Source organism: Mesoplodon mirus (assembly GCF_964341445.2).
Source record: "Mesoplodon mirus genome assembly, chromosome: 3".
In the NCBI taxonomy this organism is placed as follows: Eukaryota; Metazoa; Chordata; class Mammalia; order Artiodactyla; family Ziphiidae; genus Mesoplodon; species Mesoplodon mirus.
This window is the reverse complement of record NC_138978.1, coordinates 144774296-144796588: the sequence shown is the minus strand read 5'-3', so window position 1 is coordinate 144796588 and position 22293 is coordinate 144774296. Positions and strand designations below refer to the sequence as shown.

The following is a 22293-nucleotide window of genomic DNA, read 5'->3' as shown; positions in this document are numbered from 1 at the left end:
TATAAATCAACTATACTTTAATAAAAATTTTAAGAAAACACAGAAGAGAAGCAAATGGGTTTGGTGGAATACATGTACAATTTGGACCACAAATGTCCCTCATAGCAGAGCCATCAGGAAAAACATTCCTGGAAAAATCAATTTCCTATTGTCCAAAGGGTCAACTGGGTGAGAATAAGCCGATGAGAATCCAGCTCAAGATGATCTTGCTTAAGAGAAGCCACATGGTCATTTTCCACAAGGAAAATAAGGCAGCTGCCTTCAAGGAAGCCTTTCCCTGGTACCACCCTACCCTAGCAGAATTGCCTGCTCCAACCTGTGTACCCCCATTTGCCTTAGGCAGACTTCTATTAGATCACTGATTAGGCTTTATTGTTCTTATTTGCTCACCTGTCTGCCTATCTTCCGAACAGACTGAAACGAGCAGGGGCTCTTAGACATTTCCTTAAGGTCAGCATCTAGCATAAGGTTAAACACCCCAAATACACCCAGTAAGTGCGTATGCTGAATAAATGTGCATGAAGCACAAATTGTGTTCTCTCATTTTCCTACTTCTACCTGGGTTTCCAGTAGACATAAAGCCCCAAAGTATAAGTAGCCCATTTTACAAACTCTGTTAAGTTTTAGGAGGTATTTCTGCACCCACCCTTCCAATTATATCCCATTTGGGAGTTTAACAGTGAACTGAGCTCAAATGAAGAAACCCCTAGCTCAGGGTTCTTCCAGCTCTGTCATAAACGTCACCACAAGGCAGGCAGAGGCAGGGCTGGGGGTGCCGTGGGAAGATCAAAAGCATCACATGATCAGGAAAAATGAGGGGGGGCGAGCAGGAGGGGAAGAGGAAGCATGAAAGGGAAGAAAGGACAGAAGCACGGGAATGCAGTTTGCAATCTAGCAAGCAGCTAAAAAGGATTTACTGGGTCCTTTCTCCATTCTCAGTAAGGACAACCACTATCTCCCTTGCTTGAGCCCACACTGGCTACTGGTTTCAACTGGGGTGAGTCCCCCACTAGGCTGCTTTAGTCCACACATCCCTGTATCCTCCCTAGGCCAAAAGAGGTGGTTCTGGGATGACCTGGAATTCCAGTTCCTCCCAGGGTAAGTCCAGAGATACTAGGAAAGACGGACCTACAGGCCCCTCCCTGGGAAACCATGCTGAGCCACTTGGAACAGAAGTTGCATAGGACTCCTTAAAGTATCCTCGCCCTGGTGAGGAGGCGATGAGGCCGGGCTTGTCCTAATCTGAAGAGTCACAGATTCTCTTAGAGGAGCTGGTGCCATAACCCAACATCCAGCAGAGAGCAATGGACACGGGAGACTACCAGGTCAATGTGGACAATGACTAAGTGTCCTCAAGTCTTCCGGTCCAGATCTTTTCCCTACTGATGTACAGATAACCAAAAACCTAGGATGGCTTTTTCAAGCAGAAGTCACTAAATCATCACCTTTCAGTCATCCTAAAGGCCGAGAGAAAAAATGCTAATATTGGTGGTGGATAGGGGACCTGTGGCTTGTAGCCATTACACTCTTTCTTCCCCAAGAGCACCTCACATATATCCCACATGAAGACACCTGGAGAAGGGTTGGCAGTTACAACAGCTTGCCGGAGCCTTCAGCCCTGAATATTCTAAATCTTTGGCCTTTAAAAATCTCCTCTGGAGTTTTACATTCCATTTCTTGCCCACTCTTGGCTCAATTTTAACTCTGAATTTACAAGTAAATACTAAATTTACTTTAGTGGATCTTTGAAAGTGAATTTGCTCCTTTAATGTGAGATGATTCAGTGAGGTAGGAGAGAAAAGAAGAGGGGTGACTCATCCTTGGGTGAACAATGTAAAGAGAAAACTCTGAGCCCTACACTCTAATTCTTCTCTACCCACTTGCCCAAGGCTCCTGGCTTTGAAGGGCGGATGGGACGGAGAAAAACACTCCTGCAACCTACTCCCAATTATCCAAAGTACCAGAAAAGCAAGAGATAAGGAAGAAATGAAACACCTGGAGCCTCACTGAGTCTCATTTCAACCAAGAATTCCCACCTACTCTCTCATTCAGCCTTTAAACACACACACACACACACACATACACACACACACAGCCCTTACCAAACAGCAAACCTAGCTTGCCTTCATCCCTTGTTCCATGCCACCTGTGGGCACTTTTTATCAGAGAGAAAGGGAAGTAGCCAAAAGATGAACAGGAAAGAGGAGATGAGGAAGTCAGGGGTCTGGATAATTCATGAAAAGGGTCATGAGAACTGATGCACTAAATAAAAGAGGGGGTTCAGGGAGCATCCCCGGGGCCCATCACATGTGCTCGGAGCTCAGGGCCAAAGGGGAGCTACTTTGTGTCAGATGCTAAAATAGTCATGATCCCATGTGTTCTCCCCTTTGTGTGTCATTTATGGGAAAATTAGGCACCAACTGGCTTCCTGAGTCACCGTTAGGATGCACTCACCTGACTCCCAAGCCCCAAAGTGAGGCACAAGATGATGAAAGAAAACAAAGTCATTTTAAAGACAATCTGAGCACAGTTGACTGTAAAAAGTCTAACCTAATGGTGGGAAAACATCTTGTATTGCTATGCCAAAAAGCAATTATCTAGGGATTTTCTGGGGTTTTCCCTTATCCACCCTTCCATTCCCTCTCAAAAGTGAATTCTACACAAGCCTGGGTCAGCAAGACTCTTAAGGCTCTTTATGCTAATTGAGGCACTGTACTGAAAGCCCAGCTGGACCTGCTGGAATCTCACAATGTGAGAACAACTTCCGAGAAGAATTGTCAAGTCAGGAGAATAATCCAGCCACATGGCAGTGTATTTTCCATCTAGATTGGACCCTTACAGCCAGAACTGCAGTTTAGAGACTTACAAAGATAAAGGCCTGGAGAATTATCATGCTCTTCCATCAACAACAGACTAATATAAAATTTGACCTTGTCCTAAACAGACCACCAAATAGAAGTGGGTCAGGGGCACAGTGACATGACAAGTGGCAGTGTCTAAACATATCTGCCACAGCATTTGGAGTGAACAGGCTTATAAAGTCATGTCCTGGAAGAAATATTAAGCATGATCCACTATCAGCATTCCTATATTGAGGGCTAAAGAGTATGTATGTGTATGTGTGTGTGTGTGCATGTGTGTTTTAATTTTTAGAAATCAAGTCAGGTATTACTCCAATTTATTTCACTGACAAGGAATTAATATCTGGTTCCCTTGGCTAACAGGGAATAGGGTGTGTGTGTGTGTGTGTGTGTGTGTGTGTGTGTGTGTGCGCGCGCGCGCGCGCGCGCGCATGCGCACATCCACCAAAACCCTTATCAGCAAGGGAAATACATCAGTGAGGCAGGAAAAATGCAGTAGAGCACTTTATTCCTGGAAAATAAACCTCAGTGAGTCCCACGGCGTCGATCAGATTTATCTTTTCTTTCAGGTTTCATGAGAATGCCAGGCAGACACCTAGGTGGCATGCAGGGAGCATTCTCGGTTAACTCTGCCTTTCCTACTACACAATCCCTCATGTCACCTGAAAATGTTCCAGTGGTAATGATAAGAAAACATTCTGACTCAACTACATCCCCTAGTTCACCTTTTTCAGAGAAAACTTGCAAAAATAATTGTGAAACTATCAGATAACCTTTAAAATGCTATTTATGAGTTTATTCAGTTAAAAAAGTAAACGGCCTTTCTAGATGGTAGCAAGATGACACTCATCATGAGTGAGCCTATCGCTGTGTAAGAGCTACTGCACTGAGGAATCTTCAAGTCAGAAGCTAGAAATCAGGGAATCATAAATCTGCAGGAGAAAAGGAGACTGCCGGAGGGTGAGACAAGTTAAGAGACTTTATTTACATCTGCTCTGGTCTTGAACCCCAAAGGCAGGCTATGATTGATTTACTGAGCTATAGATAGTTAAAAAAAAATAGGATGCACTGGTATACACAGCATTGCGTATTGAACTCTATAAATATTAGCATCCAAATGTGGTAGGATTTTAAATATCCTCAGAGGACACAGCCCCAAAGGGAGCAGCCACAGAATGTTTTTTATTTCTTGCCATTTAACAATCACAATTTTGTCACATCGAGGATAACATGCCCCAGTTTGACTCTCCCATGAACTCCACTTTTATCTCTCTGCTGCGTCTCAGAAAACTGCAAGGAGTAGCGTTCTCTGGTAGAGCCGGAAAATCAGCCGCAGAGCCAAGAGACACTGGGACGTGAAAGAGCTCCTGGCCTCTTGGTTATCTTCAGGGGGTTGGAAAAGACTGCTGTGATACCTCCTAATCTCAAACCTCTGGGAATGACAGCTTCTGTACTTCCTGATGAGCTGGACCTCTTCGGGAGTACAGTTGTTCTAGAAATCCTGAGCCATCTCCTCTCCTAGGTCCCCAGTGTTATTTAAACAATACATGCATGTGTTATGGCTGAGGTGAGTGCTAAAATCTGTGGTCCCAGAGCTGATTAAATGACCCATATGGGAATGTTACTGGCCTCATTAATGCCATGTTTCCAATGAATTAACCAGTCACAGACTTAACCAACCACAGAGGCAGAGATGTACTAAAATCTACTTTAACACTATTAAAATGCTAGAACTCAGTCAAATCTAAAGAAGTTTATATAGAAATAAGATGACTGTGACCATGAACTCCCACATTTGGGTGACTGACATCTGTCGTGTGAAAACCTGCAAAGATTCTGACAATACCAGAGGGGCCCAGTTACCTTCTTCTGTCTACTTGGAAAGGGTTAATGAACAAAGGTATGAAATTGATTCAAATGCCTTCCTAACCAAAGCTTTTTTTCTCACTTTCTTTTCCCTCAATACATTCCAGAACGATACAATGCTTTACCCAACACAAATTAAAGTTTAAATCTTGATCCTTGTGCAGAGATTGCCTTGGCAACCTCAAATTTTCTGTAACGAGAGTCACACTATAGGCAAAAAAATGAAAAAGGCATAAAATTATTTGTACAAATCAGAATTACAAACCTTTACATGAATCATCCTCAATTGGCTGTTTGAAAGCTGTTATGTCACTGAAAGTGCAAAGAAATAAAACCACTTTATCCTGTTCATTTCGAATTGGAGCAATTTTCACAAAGAACCACACAGGTGTCCCTGAAAGAAATACCAAAAGGTTGGTCAGTAATTTGTATTCTCATTTGAGGGGCTATGGAAGTAAAGACTTGGGAATGAATAGGTACAAATATTAGTTCATTTTTAGAAGCATTTCATTCCTTCAGGGACTGGGTTTTACACCATTAATTTTTCCTCTTGCTGGAATAAAAACTTTCATAGTAACTACTCAGTGGGGAGTTTTCTCCTGTTCAAATAATTTTGTAAGTGCAGATTTCTTAACCCTTGTAAAATGATTAGAAAATGGGTTGAAAATCCCTCCCAATCTAAGGTACAGAGACCTAAAGACTTACCTTAGACCATGTAGTGAACAAGTAAAGAGTAGGGGCCAGTTTGGGTATTGCCGGCCATGGCCGGCCGACCATGAAACTCAAATTTCCATTGCTAAAAGCTCCCAGTGCCAAAATTCAGCTTGGGAATCCATCAATTTGGCTCAATGGACCATGGGCTAGAAACTATGTTTCTAAATCTCTCTCCCCAGAATAAAATTCCCAAAGGTCCTATACAAAGGCAAATAAGGACACACTGAGGAAGGAAAAGAATCACCACAATGATTCTCCTCCCAAAGGCTCCCCCAGAAAGGGAGTTTCCAGGTGGGTTTCAGCTGTGATTACTTAGTACTGTAGGAAGCTCAATGAATGTTTCAACTTCCAATCCTTGCTCCTGAGCTAAACTGGGGGCTAAATGAGCTCTTCCAAAGCACTGCCCTAAACCACAGAAGGAGAAGGTGGGCAGGGCTCATCTGACTGACTTCTCAGAGAGGTCACCCACTCAGGTATCTGTGGAAAAATATCTGTACAAAGTCAGTCTCTGGCTTCCAAAAACAAAAAAAAAAAGAAGGAAAAGAAACAGATGTTTTCTATCAATTGAGGACATCACAGCAAGATGTATCAATCTCTTCTGTGATACAAAATTAAATGGGGCACAAAGCAATGGTGTGTTCACCCCATCTTGTTCTTGTATCCCCATTCCTAAAACAGCATCTGGCATACAAGAACTTAATAACTATTTGTTGAATTTTGCATAACCGGGATAATGCTTTACATACTATTTTATAACCATTTTCAAATTAAAATACAGTAAATATTTCCCCATGTTGTTAAGTATTAGAGAAGCTTTCTATGTACCAGGTGCTGTGCTCAGCATTTTACATATTTTATTTTAGGAGATAGCAAGCAAACAACTCACTGAATATTGGAGATGGAAATAGAGCCCCAAAAGGTCACCAGGGTCTCTCTGCCTGCACACATCAAACTCTATACTATACAACAAGGACAGAGAGACATCTCTGATTAACATTAGGATTAACCAATTTTACTTAACAATTACAAGATTATACACCTGACTATACCACTTATTCATATGTAAGTATGAATAACCCCACAATGTACAAACAGGCAGCAAATGGATCAGATAGGAATACTTTCTCCTTAAATCTTGATTATCTATATATTCATCCACAGTTAATTTTAAACCTCTATCTACTTCCCCTTCCCTTTTTAGCTGCTGGTTTCTGGGTATTCTTAGAAGACAAATACATTATAGTGTCACCCTAAAGAAAAGTGTGCTTTGAAAGGAAAATCCACCTTACAAAAATCAGGGGAATTCCCTGGTGGTCCAGTGGTTAGGACTCTGCACTTTCACTGCCGAGGCCCTGGGTTTGATCCCTGGTTGGGGAACTAAGATCCCACAAGCTGACTGGCACGGCCAAAAAAAAAAAAAAAAAATCACACATAGTGTTCCAAAATCAAAAAGAATATGGTCTCTGAGTTATCCACTGATTTTGGAAGATCTGTGTTGCTATTCCTCCCAGTATCCTCCTCAGAACCTGCAGTGGGTTTTAAACCACTTTCAATTAAGCAACAGAAAACTAAAAAGAAAGCATCACACCAATCGAGCCCACGTACCCACAACTCTCAGTTGTATCCTAGCTGGTAAGACAAAAAGAGGAAAAAAAACTTTTCTTTTTGCTCTAAAGAAAACTAAGCAAAATTCTCTCAGCTGGGTAAACAAGAAAGCACTCCAAATTTACCAAACTAGTAATAAATCAGAAGAGAGGCCCCGCACTCACATTGTCTAACACCAGGAGCCTCGTCTTGCTGCAATCCCCAGAACCATTCCCTTCACAGCTGCCGCCTATGGGCCATCCCCTGTGCTGTACCAGCTGGGCCTGATATCTATGAACTTGTTCCACTTGGGACTGTGCCATCTAATCTTTATGACTACTAGGACTGATGACACTAACCCACATCTCCCAGATCACAAGAACTACTGTATTTGTCATATTGGGAGGCCTTTTTCATTTTACCATAGTTCAAGCTCCCTGTGAACTTTCCTCCATTTCAACAGGTCAATCTGTTTAAAGCTATGTGCCTCTCTCCACCACACTGTGCCCATTGCTTCCTTCCAGAAATGTTCCCTGACTAAATGCATGCTACTCTGATCATTCCATTTCAATATCTAAATATGTTTCTTGTGCCGAAAATTCATAGAGTCAGTATGTATTACTTTAAAAGTTCCTCGCCGGCTGATCACTTGGGCTTGTTGAGGGCAGGAACCTCTTTTCTCCTACTGGTGTTTCCTCGTGGAGGGACATCTTTCAGTGTAACACTCCAGGCCTTTTCCCTGGGTTGGCAATTTGAGGGACAAGAATTGGACATGTGTAGCCTGGCCACTTCTCCTCCTCTGCTTAGAGATTAGTGTGAATTCTGCTCTACTTCCCCATTCTATAAATGTTAGGGGAGAAGTCAAAGGGCAGGGGGGATTGCTGGTAGGAGGAGAAGCCTGTGGTTCTCTGGTGTTAACTGGGTTGGGTGGGTAAGTCTGATTCTAGGATTCACTTTTAGAAACTCACCTGCCCACAGATATAAACTACATTTTCTAGAATCTGCTTTACTAATTGTTCCTTTTTCATTTGTTTTTCTCAGAGCTTGATGAATTGACATTCAATTCAAATAGAAAAGTAAAGGTAGAAGAACAGCCAAGAAATTTTTGAAGAGAAAACGTATGACAGGGACTACCTACTATAGTAACTAGGAGCCATTGGCAATGACCCTAAAACAAGCAATAATCTGCTTTACTAGTCATAAAGGTGGTATTTTAACCTCCATCTGCCTGATTCCTGTATCTCTCCCAATTGTTTCTGACCACAGGCGGGAAAAGAATGTATTGGGTCCCTTCAAAGCTTAACAGTTGAAGACTATTTCTGTAAATAATTCATTATGCACTCCAAGGGCAGAAGAACTGATTTACTTCCTCTGTCTGATGGTCCTGCACCCCTATTCCAATGGCATCCAATGCAGTGCTACCCATGGGGCGTCACATAGGCCATTATGATGCTCAACCCCAGGAGGCACTGGCCTGCAGCGGTGAAACTCAACAAGCTCTAGGAATGCTTGCTGAGTTTCAAAGAAATAAATCCTACTTCCAGTGTCTTCACAGTTACTCAGACCTGCCTCTCTCCCAAATTGTCACACCCAAACAATCTAGGAATGAAGAATGGGTTTAAATTTTCATTTCTGAAATTCTTCCAAAAAAGACTGTGAGTCCCTCTTAGATAGCACAGACCAGTCATTTCAACCTTTCGCTTTTTAAGAGCGAAGCGTTTTTAACTAAGTCTCAGTAAATGAAACAGTTTCTTCAAGCAAACATGAACTATTCAGAGCCCAGAGCCCCACCCACCCAGTTTCCTTTACACCCCTCTGGATGCACCCAGGGATATTCAGGAACCCTTTGGCTCCATTCAAATAAAGACCTGCCCGGGGGCAGACACCCGAGCAGTTGGCCTCCAGGGACCTCTCCTACAGCCCAGATTCTGCAGCAGCATCCATTCCATCAGGACAAAAGAGAGACAATGAATGCACAAATAATCACTCACACATACACACACACACACACACACACACACACACACAATCAGGAAGAGGTTAAAATTCTGGGAAAAACCAAGAAAAGCAAGTACTTAATGCCCTGTTTCTGAAAAAAGGAACAAAGGGTCAATGATAAATTTTCTATTAAAGGCAGATCAATATACAAATCCAGGAGAAACACATCCTACCGATGGCAAAGGCTGCAGCTCTCTCCTGGATGAGGATGCCCAGTAGAAGGGGAGTTCCAGGTCAGGCTCCTCCTTCTGGTCACTCTGTGATGGTCATCCCTTACGTAGCTCCCTTGGGTTATGCAGTAATGAACCTGACAACCTAACCTGGCTATAGGGTTTCTCAACCACAACAGTCAGATAACAAAACAGCAAGGCTCAGGTGTATGAGAGAATTTTTGGCCTCCTACCCTGGACCTCCTCCCAGGTACTCTCTAGAGCCAGGCATCCAGGCCACGTTTGACAGCAACAGAATTGACCAAGCCACTGTGATTGGCTCTTGAGAAGGGTTGCATGTGCTGGGCCATTCCGATGGGTCCAGAAACTAGACTAGAGAATGGCAGTCAGCCCCAGGAAACAGACCAATAGGATTTGAGTCAACTTTATTGGGACAAATGACAAGTGTAGACAGGATGAGAGAGCATGAGGGGGGAAGTAGTGACCACTGGCCATTAAAACATCTGATTCAGAATCCCAGGCCCTGTGTTTGAGCCCTATCTCTTCATTTATTTTATGTCTTGGCCACGCCACTTTAACTTCTCTCAGAATCAGTTTCCTTATTTGTAAAATGGGAATAATAGACCTACTTTAGACTAAGTTAAAATGTACGGTGATACACAGATATTTAAAACTATTACTTTCCTTTCTTCCTTCCTTTTAAATTCTTTACCTATAAGGTTAAAATGTTCAATCTCACCTCACAGGGATGTTCATATGACTTTAAAAGAGAATGTATCTTAAGGTGTTTAATGAAACTCCAAAGCTGCCTCCACCTGTTCATAAGGAAAAGGGCCAGTCTCAACCATAACAAGGGAAAAGGTAGAAAATTCAATGCTTAAGCCTCCATGTAATTTAAATTTCATTGAAGGGCAAAAAATAAAGCCTCAATAAATGGAGAGAGTTACACTGTTTGTAGATTAAAAGAATCAATTCTGCAAGATGTCAAACCTCCCTTTTTTTTAAAAAAAAAACCTCCCTTTTTAATATATAAATTTAATGCAATTTCATTCAGAATCTCAACTGTTCCTTTTTTCATTTGTTTTTCTCAGAGCTTGATGAATTGACATTCAATTCAAATAGAAAAGTAAAGGTAGAAGAACAGCCAAGAAATTTTTGAAGAGAAAACGTATGACAGGGACTACCTACTATAGTAACTAGGAGCCATTGGCAATGACCCTAAAACAAGCAATAATGAAGACAATAATATCATTTACTGAGTGCTTCCAGTGGGGCCAAACCCTGACACATCATGGTTTACCTTTCATAACAACTCTGTGAAGTGGAATTGCTACTGTGACATAATCCCCAATTTAAATATGGACAACCCAAGTGGGAAAGCATTTTAACCAAACTCACATAGCTAATAAGGAAAAAGAGGAGAGACACAAACCCATGAAATGTGTGAGAACTTAGCATATTTAAAAAGAGCATTTCAAATTGGAAAGAAAGAGCTGGATGATAATAAACAGTGCTATAAAAGTAACAGAAGGAAAAATGGAAGAATATTTTTATTATTTAGGTAAGGAGAAGAGTTCCTAAGTATTATATAAAGGTCAGAACCATAAAGGAAAAGACTGACAAACATTTTTTACTTCTATATGGTATTTAAAAAGTCTTTAATTAAAGAGAAAAAATTTTAATAGGCAAAATTGTTTTCAATATGTGTGTGATTTAGGATCAATATCCCTCACATGTAAGCAGCTTCTAGTACTGAATAAGTAAAGGACAATCTATTGGTAAAACAGGCAAAAGACGACTGTTTCCTATTAGATTTGTCTTCACGACAGATTGTCACCTCCTCAAAGGCAGAGTCGGTTTCTTATACGTGGATCTCTTTGGCTCAAACCCACAGGCCTGCAGTAGGTAATCAATAAGGACTTAGCCGGCAGCTTCTCTTGCTCTAAGCTGCCTTTCCCTGGGCTTCTCTGCTGGAGAAGCTGATCCACAGCTCCCAAACCAGGGCCCCCAGCCACACCATGAATTGTGGAGTTAGTCAAATGCTGGGGGTTGTTATCCAGAGGGTGGACTGATTTCACTCAGGGCTGATACTTCTTAACTTTCTTGTTCGAAAAATAGAAAAACTAATTGGCCAGCCCAAAAGTGGCCACCTAAATATTTGCTGAATGAGTTCATGAATGATGACTGTCATTGATATAAGAAAATTATCCAGCATACTGAGAATGAGTTAAGTCACAATACAAAATATATAGCAATTCCAAAATGCCCAGGTTTACTGGTCAGACTGGCCAATAGATAGAACGAAACCTTTCAAATAAGCCAGTCTCCAAGATAGGTAATAGTATTACACACACTCATTCCAAAACACACCATGAAGCCTTCTGCTAATTACTTCCAACTCCCCAAAAGGTAAAATAAACATGAATGCCTATCACTAGCAGATCCTTTCTACAAAGTTATCCTTGTAAATACTAAAGAATGGGAGTGGGGAGAATCAAAACAATTTATTAAGAGTTTATAAAAAAATCAATAAGAAAATCACAAGAATTAAATAGAACATATGGGCAAAAAATCTGAACAATTAACATAAAAAAGTAATTTTAAATGGATATTAAATAGGAAAAATACTTCACTCTCACTAGCATTAAAAATACTCATTAAACAAAAAAATGTAATTATAGGCAATCTGTTCGGTGCTAGAGCAATTCAATGAGTCAGACACTCACAGTCTGCAAGTGAACTTGGAAATGCGTTCAATTCTGGAACCCAATTTGGCAAAATGTCTCAGGAACCTTGGTTCACATTCTTAAACACAGTAATTTTCAACTTCTAGGAAATATTTCAGAATGTCGACTAATATCTTTGCACGAAGATCTTCACCTAAACATTATATTTAATCAAGAAAATTTAGAGCCTCATAAATATCTAACAATAAAGGAAGTGTTAATAAAATTCCTTCTAAATTATATTTATGGGGAATTTTAATGATAAGGATATTTTTATGATAAAAAATTAAATAAATGTACAATTTCAAATTGCATACATGTCAAAGTCTCAACTATGTAACATGTGCAAGACAAAACACCAAAATGTTAATAGGATGGTAGCATTTCTCCAAGTCTTTGAGTCTTTAGGGTGATTGATTTTCTTCTTTAAGCCTTCATACGTGTTCTCCATAGTAAAAATGCATTAATTTTAAAAAATCAGAGAAAAAAGAAAAAAACCTTCCTTTAAATGATGACATTTCACATTTTAAAATCTCAAATGGGGTGGCATTTCCCCCACGGGACTCCATACTGCTTTAAAACGCTGAAAGTTTCAATCTATTGAACTACAAATTGTGAAAGTAGAAGCAAACCTGCCTCCTCCCCTCTCTCTTCCCATCGATCTCTGTTCAGTCTGCTCCTCCCGGGCCAGCTGGTCGGTTCAGCCCCACAAGGCTTGCTCCTTGGCTCCGAAGCCCTCACTCTGAATCACATACTCTTGGGTCACTCATCTGTTTCTTTGTAACTGTCAAGTTCCTTTCAAAGTCACTCAGCAAACATGTGCCGAGCGCCTCCTCTGGGCTGGGCTGTGTGCTAGACACTTGCCAGTCAGTGGGCTCCACTGGCAAGTCCCTAGGCTCAGCCTCCTCCCATTTCCCCATTTCCTCCCATTTCCCACCTCTCCTTCGCAGCTGCCTCTTCCCCACCGCTCCCCCAGCAGGCCACCGCCGCGGTGATTCCTAACAGGTCTCCCACCTCTGGTCTCCTACGATGCATTCCATCTCCACTCTCTAATGGAGTCATCTCTCTTTAATGAAAATCTTATTATTACACACTTAACCCTGCTTAAAACCACTCAACGCCTCTCACGCCACCCTCTGTCCCCACCACCTCTGCTCTTAAGACAAATTCTAAACTCTTTAACGTGGCTGTGTGATCGGCCCTTCTCAACCTCTCCAGCTACATTGGTGACCCATGCATTTACAGATTGATTTAATTACTCCAGGAGTTCAGGTGAACACCTTCTGGGTCAGGCACTGTGCTGGGTGCAGGGGATCCAGCCGGGTATAGACGCACCCTGTAGGCATGGAAGTCAGCCTTCATTGCAGCTGCTTTCTGTCCTTGCTACTCAGAGTGGGATTCTTGGACCAGCAGCATTAGCATCACCTGGAGCAGAATCTTGGGCCCTTCTGCAGACCTACTGAATACAAGTATACACTTTTTTTGATTTGCAGGTGATGTTATATATCCTATCAAACTCTGAGGAGCCCTGCTTTGCGTCTCTTCAAATGTCAGTGCTGCTCTCCCCTACTGCCCTCTCCGCGTGCCTTTCATCATCCTGGGATACTCTTTGCCCTTCTCTCTGCCTAACTCCCCACTATCCTTCAGTTTCTGCATGAATTTCCTGCCTGCTAGGAAGACTTCCTTCCCTGACCTCCTAAGTTAGGGTGAAGGGACAACCCCCATGTGCTGTCACCATCAAAACACTTATAGCTCTATACTGTGATCCCCGACCCCTGCAAACGCTGTGGGAGCAGAAGCTGGGTCTGTCTTTTCGTAACCGCATTCCTAGGAGCAAGCCTAATGTCTGACAGAGTATAGTCAGACCTCGCTTTATTGTGCTTCACAGACACCACATTTTTTTTTAACAGGTTGAAGGTCTGTAGCAACCCTGCATTGAGCAAGTCTATTGGCGCCATTTTTCCAACAGCATTTGTTCACTTCATGTCTCTGTGTCACATTTTGGTAATTCTCACAATATTTCAAACCCTCTACAGCAAAAAGATTACAACTCACTGAAGGCTCATACGATGGTTAGCATTTTTTAGCAAAAAATTAATTGATTTTAATTAAGGCATACACATTGGTTTTTTATAGACATAATGCTACTGCACACTTAATAGACAGTTATGTTTATAGTATACCACTATAACAACTTTTATATGCACTGGAAAACCAAAAAATTTGTGGAACCGAACCTACAATATCTCTGAGGTATGCCTGTAGTTGGTCAATAAAAAGCCATTAACAAAAACATAGAATTTGGTGCAACTGTAAAATACCCAGGCTTAAAAAATAATTTAAAGTTTCTAAATTCCTCAGGTGAGGGTGGATTTGGAGGAGTTGGGGACAGTGAACAGGTTCCTAGGAAGAAACCAACACTATCTGCATCCATTTCTGCTCAATGTTTTATGTACAGGCTTAGCCTTGGACGAAACCCCTGCCAGCCCACTGGACATCCTTGTGTAAATTAGAAAGAGAAGTTCCTCCCTCAGCACAGATGCAATTCTAGGCCAGCGTGCACTGAGGGCCTAGCAGTCAAACTGGTTTCTGGTTGCCCCCATGCAGGGTATAGCCTGCACCACCATATGTGGTGGCCCTGCCTTGTGCCCCAACTAAAACCAACCCAGTCTGGAAAGAACAGCCATGGAGCAAGCACTGGAAACCAGGTCCTGGCTCTGCATGACCTCGGGTGAGGAATTTACCTTGTTATACAATGGAGATAAGTAACGTCAGCCATGACTACTTCACAGGGCTCTCTCAACATTTTTAAATAGAGTGGCGTCATACCTTCCACAGAGTGTATTTTCTAAAATCAAAGGGTAAGGAAGAAGTTGCATATGACCACAGTTGCTCTTGAGAATGCCTTCGCATCACCCATGAAGTAGAGTCCATGCCCAGGCTGACATGCCACTCTGGAGACTGGCATGCGTCTCTCTCAATAGGTCCATCACAACCTCCAGGGAGGGAAGAGATGCCGATTCTTTGGTAAAAACATCAGTTGAACTGACTGGCTTCCATGCCTAGGCCATGTCTACCTAATGTACAGAACCGGAAATACCAGAATCACCCTCAGTGCGATGAGATACTCACAATACGAGGCCTTCAGCCCCCGAGGCAGCTGAGGGAACAGCAGATTCCCCCCTGCCATCTCATACTCACTCTGGGGTACATGCCCACTGAAGAGAATAGCAAGTGGAATCACTAATTCAGTTTTAATTATGTTTCCCTCTCTCTCCCTTTTATGCCCAACATGTGTAGTTGACTTTGAGCAAGTTAAATGCATAGTCTAATGAAGCTTGAAAACTCTGAAGCAAAATATAAATGCAAGGCATTATCTTTGTGATACGCCTACCTGATTAGCAGTCTGTGACGTGGGGAAATCCACACTGTTCAGGACACAAAGCTACCAGTGTGGGAAACCTTTAACTCACTCCCTTAGCTCTGGGCACACGGGCAGACCCCTCCTCCCATGCGAAGGCACTGCTGGCATGCTCCTGGGGACAGCTGTTGCTTTGAGTTGTGTCCCCCATAGAGGAAGGGCTGGCACAGAGCCAGTCACAGTCTTTCACCTCATTCCTCTCAGGCCTATTTGGCAAAATGTCTCAGGGTAGGAACTAGGGTAGGTCTCGAGGTAGGAACTAGACCTACTGGCTGAGGAGGTGAAATGGAGCAAGGCAGCAACTCTAGTACGAAAGCGCAGGACCAACCCTCTCAGAGTTGCTGATGCCCAAAGCTAATCTCTCAGCTCAGAGTCTGCACTGGCCAACAAGCAAAGAGTCCTCTCGGTTGCCTGCACCAACACTCCAGACTGAAAAAAAGTCCCAGCTCCTTCCAGATAAAAGCCACATGTGCTCACTGCTTTCTAGAGCAAAACATATCATCCTGAACGCCACCAAAATAAACACTTATCCTAACGCGCCACCTGGGCCACTCTGGAAATATTCTAGTGAACCAATGACCTACTTAGTTCAATCCCACATATAAAGAACAGGATTCCTTACGACCAAATAGTGTTTTTAAAAACCAAGCACTTGGGCTTCCCTGGTGGCGCAGTAGATGAGAATCTGCCTGCCAATGCAGGGGACATGGGTTCGAGCCCTGGTCCGGGAAGATCCCACATGCCGTGGGGCAACTAAGCCCATACGCCACAACTACTGAGCCTGTGCTCTAGAGCCCACGAGCCACAACTACTGAAGCCCGCGTGCCACAACTACTGAAGCCTGCGTGCCTAGAGCCCATGCTCTGCAACAGGAGAAGCCAGAGAAGCCCTTGCACTGCAACAAAGAGTAGCCCCCACTCGATGCAACTAGAGAAAAGCCCGCGCACAGCAATGAAGACCCAACACAGCCAAAAATAAAAAAATAAATAAAAATTAAATTAAATTTAAAAAACAAAGCACCCTTCAACACCTCTGCAGCCCTGCTACGGGTATGTATCCATACAGGCCACTTTCCATACTTCCAATACAATTAATCTCCATTCAACAGGAAACTGCTAAGAGAAAGCAAGTTCTATACTTGTGTATAGCTATTGACCTAGATTCTTCATTAATATACTTGTGAAATTTATTATACACAAAACAAATACAAATTAACAATACATTTTGACTAACAGTGATTACAGTATTAATTTGATTAATACTGTCTCTGACAGAAAACTGGGGTCACCAGGGAGACAAAATTTTATTTAGAAACTCTTATTTGGGCATCTGCTGGTGTTACCCGCTGTGCTAAGTGCTATAGGGAGATAGATACAAATGTGAACTGGACAGAGATTCTAACCCACCTCCTCCCCTCCCACCTAAGAAGCCTTAAAGTCTACAAGTGCCTTAGGCCAACAACTCAACATAAGGAAACCAATAGGAAAAACACTAACTCTGGGCAGAAAAGAGATCAAGAAGTCTTAATTGGTTAGTGACAAGTACAAATGCTCCTGTGAAGAACTGTAACTCATCAATCCATACCATTTACCCCAACATACACACTGGCTTCAAGGAACAACATTTAGCTGATGGGAGAAAAGAAAACTTAAGACAGCAACAGAGAAAGAGGAGATATTTTACTCTTCCAAGCATATCAAGTTATGGTTCAGAATGGTCTGAATACTCACTGTTCTTCTTGTACATCAAAATTTCAAAGGAATTCATCTCATAGTTCTCAAATGTTTGCCGCACCTTTTCAATGGTGTCTTTATCAGTCAGCTCCCCGTACATAAAACTGCAAAGCAACCAAACAGCCCAAGTTAGATGAACAAGTATTTATTATTCTACAAGCATCTGTTAAATACCTGCTCTACACCCAGCACTGTGCTATGCACTGTGGAACACACACACACACACACACACACACAGAGAGAGAAAACACTTGTTCAATCAAAAACAATTTACTGATTGAGCTGGAATCAAGACTCCGTCCCTGTCCCCCCCAAACTGACAGTCTAATGAGACACACTAGACAGTAGATCAGAAAACAGTAGATTAGAGAACAGTATGACCAACACATGAGGAATTACAACACTAAGAATAGGCACAGAGTACTGTCTGAGTGGTCAGAAAAGGCTTCCCAGAGGCAAGAACAAAAGAGATCTAAAGAGCAGGTGGAAATCTGCTGAGAAAAGGAGGGAAAGGAACATTCTAGGCAAAAGATAAGCATGTGCCAAGGCACAGAGGTGAGAGGAAGGTTAATTCTGGAACCTGAATACGGTTCAGTTCCGTATGTCTGGAATGTAGACAGTAAGGGGAAAATTAGCAACAGGTAATATGGAGAGGTAAGCAGGGGCCAGATCATGGAGGAGATCATGGCATTACAGGTCAGGTGAAGTCATTTAAACTTTATCCTGAAAGCAATGCAGGGAGGGCCACTGGAGGGTTTCAGGCAAAAGAGTTACGTAATGAGATCTGCATTTTAGAGACACAACTCTGAGAGATGTCCTGAGAAGGATGGCAGAATAAATCTGGGCCACAGATTTTTCCTCTTCTAACTCCTAACAAATTAAACAAAAGAATAGGAAAAAAACCACAAAAAGTCACCAAACAAGAAAAAGGGTGCAATTTGATGCTCTAAACATCAAGACATACTGTAGCTAAGGAAAGAAAAGAAGATTCAGCAAACAGAAGATTCAGCCACTGTTTGTGCAGCTCTTTTTCCTACCCCACCACTAAAAAAGAAAAAAGAGCTCTGGGTTGAATAAATCAAGATGATAAAATTCTATAAATTCTTTCTAATACTTCTCCACACTCCTCACAATTTGGAGAAAAGTAAACTAACAGGGTAAATAAGCAGCCTGAAAAAAAATTAGAGAAAACCTCTGGATAGTAGAAGCTTCTGCCTACTAATACTGGTTCTCAGCAGAGGCAGGAAAACTGCCAGGACTGTCCATTTTCTTGGGTCCGCACACTGAATATGGTCTGAAGACCAAGGTTTTTCCCTCTAGGAATGGGATAACATTCCCAACAACTAGGCTGAGCGACACTAACAAAACGTGAGAGGAGAGAAACCATCCCTCAATGGGGCTGGAAAAGCCAGTCCTCCAACAAAGTCTGCCCATGGACCCCCCAAGCATGTCCCCTGCCCACCCCAGGCCTTCAGACGACACCAACAAGGAAGGACAGCCATGCTCAGCCCTCAAGGCTTATGTAATGTACAGATGCAGCGGCGTGGGTTCCCAAACAATACACAACCCATCTTCTAAAACTGCACATACCTCACTGTGCAATTTAGCTTTTTCTTGATGACTTGAATCATAGAATCACAGAATTTCAGAACTAACAAGAACCTCAGAAGTTATCAAGCACAATTACTGAACCACCAAGTCAAGCGCCATGCTCAGCTTGATACTGGAACAGCCATGGGCTTATTGTGAGCTTCCACTTTCCAGCACCCTGCAAGAAAAGTGCCCTACCTATTGACTTTATGAATTCTGTGTCACTTTTGTTATCACGTCCCTTCCCAGCCCACTGAGAGATGCTATTATCTGTAGTTCCCAGTGTGCCCATCTCATGTAGTACTCTGCTTTGGGGCTGTGTTCTTCATCTATAAACCAGGAAAACAGATCATTGAGCTTGGTGAATTACCTTTAAAAAGAAGGATAGATCAAGACTAAATTAGCCGTGCCTGAGAACAAGAAGACTTCTTTCTCCTAGGAGGTAAAAACTTAAGCTCTATAACCATTTTACTTAGCCAGTTTTGCTCTAAGGCCTTTTTAGCTTCCTCCCACTTTCCCTTTCTGAATGGATTTGCTAGATAAGTGACCTCAACTTATGTGATGGTGTATAGGCTGGCAATTTCCTTCACAAGGTAAAACCAATCCCTGCAAAGTGGAGTCTTCAAATAAATGAAGTGCCATAATTATGCCCAGCTTTCCTTACTCTTATGTACTTTTTCAAGTTGTAGTTTAGTGGTAGGTGTACATTTCCTTTGTCTGGACATTAGATTTCAGACGCCTGCAATGCAAGAAATAAGCCAAAAGGCTCCTGAGCAATTAGGGATGTGGCTAACACAAAGGTATGTTTACTTTCCTTCTAAGGAAGGGACACCTTCAGGGAATTAAATAAGTTTCTTAGAGTTGTGCGTAAAAGAAAGTTGGCTAAATTATCCAGTTCTCTTATCTGATTTTCTTAAAGTGTCTGATTATAGCCAATAAGAAGAAAGGTAAGGAAAGGTTGCTCAAGTCACACGAAAAAGCGAAGCTCACTCTCCCAGTGTGTTCTGATTGTGTACGTACACGTACAGGTGGAGACATAGATGCAGATACACAGATACTTAAGAGGATAACAGCACACCAAGAATATAAGAGAATTCTATCGTAATACTTGAGTCATAATTTTTAAACCTTTGAGGGAATCTTTTTTTTAAGAGCTTTATTAGAGTATAACAATGATGTGTTAGTTTCTGCTTTATAACAAAGTGAATCAGCTCTACATATACATATATCCCCATATCTCCTCCCTCTTGCGTCTCCCTCCCACCCTCCCTATCCCACCCCTCTCCTTTGAGGGAATCTTAAATTTTCCATTTCCCAGTCCCCAAAACCTAAAATTTAAGAAAATGATAATATTTTCAAAACATTTAATACTTTTCACCAAATGAGTTACTTGGCTGATTTAATACCAAGAAAATGCAACTTCTGAGAACCAAAGACTATGACTGGGTCAGATGGGTTTTTGCACCCTTTGGAGATGAGTTCACTTTTGTGTGTAGCAGGTTTAGGAAAATGATTCCACTGCATGCGAACACCACTGAAGACAGAAGACTCTGAGGAAGGCGAGGAGTGAGAGGCACCGAAGGCTGTGGAGCCAAGACCTTGTTGGGGCAGCACAGGGTCCAGGTCACACGCTCCACACGACGCCTTGATGATGCTCTAAAAGAGCTTTTCTAGTGCCACGGCCCAAGGGCGCTGCTTGGTTAGGAACCCTGTCAAGTGCACAAGCTGCACAGCAGCCTTTGCTTCTGCCTTTGAGTCACTGAGCAGAGAGACATGTGACAGCAGCAAGGCAGCAAGACATGGTTCTCTTCTCGTTTTCTGACGAAAAGCCCTATGAACAAGGCCCTTGTCTCCAACATGCTGTTTATTCTTAAAAAACGGCCATACATGTTTTAAAGTTAATTTAATCATCTAAAATCATTCATTTGATTTCATTTAATCTTCTTTCACATAATTTCCATCTAAAACCTCATAAAATTTTGAGTTCACATTTTATTGATAAAATGACTTTCCTGAGTTTTTCTAGGTTTTCTCCCATCTCACTGACTGTACATTCATTAGTTGTAGGGACTATGTTTTAGATCTTCTTTGATTTTCCCAGTACAGTGTGCGAACTAGAGATGATAGTGCCATAAATATTCCTGAATGAACGCGGCATGAAAGGAAATTCCCAAGCTGAGTAAGCCATTTTCTTTTTCCAAAAAGATACCAGGATAGAGTGTTGAACAGAACCCCAAACATAAATACCTGCAGGTACTGCTTTTTTGCATCACTTCCGCCCTGTGATAGCCAGACAGCTTGCAAAATCCATCATTGCTGTACACGATAGGCCAGTCCACTATCTGGGCATTCCCCAACACAAAATTAGTATCTGTTAAAAAAAAAATAGAAGAAGAAAGGGAAGGAGAAAAGAAAAGGGCATATGAGGCAAGACATTAGTTGAGATTCAATGAGGACATAAATAATAACCAATCCAGGTATTTTTGTTTCCCTCCAAAGTGGCCCTCTGAGGAATACAGAAGAACAGAGCTTTAGAACTGAATATTTGGAATGCAAATGCTGAGGTTTCTGTACTCCAAAGGAAGCATGCTTAACCAACAAACGTTTTCGGCAGAAATCCAGTGATTTCCATAAGACAGACTCAAGTCCTAATTTTTCATCTCCGTGACATTATGCTGGTAATGTGGAGCCAGAGAGAATCCAAAAGTAATTCCTTCTGGGCTCCATCCAGCATCTTGGCCCTGTCAGTCTTTTGGGCAGAAGCTACAAACTGGCCTTATTCACCCTGATTAATATTTGCTGATCCTTGGAGGAGAAGGCCTTCTTAGAAAGGCAAGGGGACAGCAGGTTGCCTCCTGGAATACACACACCAGAGAGCCTTCCTCTCCATAAAGAAGTGACTTAGACCTTCCTAATGCTAGGGCTCCATAGAACCTGATCAAGATGTTGGCAATGCCAAAAACTTTCTTACTGATTTTGAAATCATGGAGCCACAGAAAGCACATTTCAGAGCTCTTTCATGGAGCACCGGCCCACCATTCACTTGTGATGCAGGGATTAAGTAAGCCAGATATGTTGGGCTGTTTAGCGTGTTCTCACCACTTTCCACATTTTTAAAGATCAAAAGTCTTTGATACCTTTTGCGCTCAGGAAATCAAGTGTCCCTCTTTTCCTTTCAAGACCTTAAGCAAATAACATCCAGAACTTAAATATAATCATTATTTTGGCTTGGCTCTCTCCTCTCCACAGAATAATCACCCCTTCCACACCTCCCCCCGACCAAAAAAAGGAATGAAAGAACACACATACAGACCCTTCTTTTGTTGTAAACCAGAGGGGGGTTTGTTTATATATGTACACTATGTGGAGTGGAGTAATGGTGACATGTAATGTCCTCATTTAATTGGGAGGTTAATTTTGTTCTAGTACAGCATTTACAGTTTATGCACAATATGGGTAGCCATCCTTTCCTATCTACGTGGGAAGGAATAGAGGAAGGAGAGGCAGGAGGAATAGCTAAATACCATAATCTACTCTTTTTTCTGACATTTGGTTTGTTTATTAACACTTGCAAACATTCGAAAGCTCTTAGATTTGAGTGGGCAGCTTAGCTGACACCAGCTCTGAGAA

General features: G+C 42.1%; 1 protein-coding gene across 2 annotated transcripts in view; it reads right to left on the bottom strand.

Annotated features, from left to right (window-relative positions):
* KCNH1 (potassium voltage-gated channel subfamily H member 1) overlaps positions 1–22293 on the bottom strand; it is a gene marked incomplete at its 5' end in the record, with an annotated part of 415199 nt that overhangs the window by 357342 nt on the left and 35564 nt on the right. For both annotated transcript variants that reach the window (XM_082612883.1, XM_082612884.1), the window contains 3 exons: positions 4993–5121; positions 17071–17177; positions 20911–21034. In XM_082612883.1, the coding sequence (XP_082469009.1) occupies positions 4993–5121; positions 17071–17177; positions 20911–21034 (360 nt within the window). The remainder of the gene's footprint in view (positions 1–4992; positions 5122–17070; positions 17178–20910; positions 21035–22293) is intronic.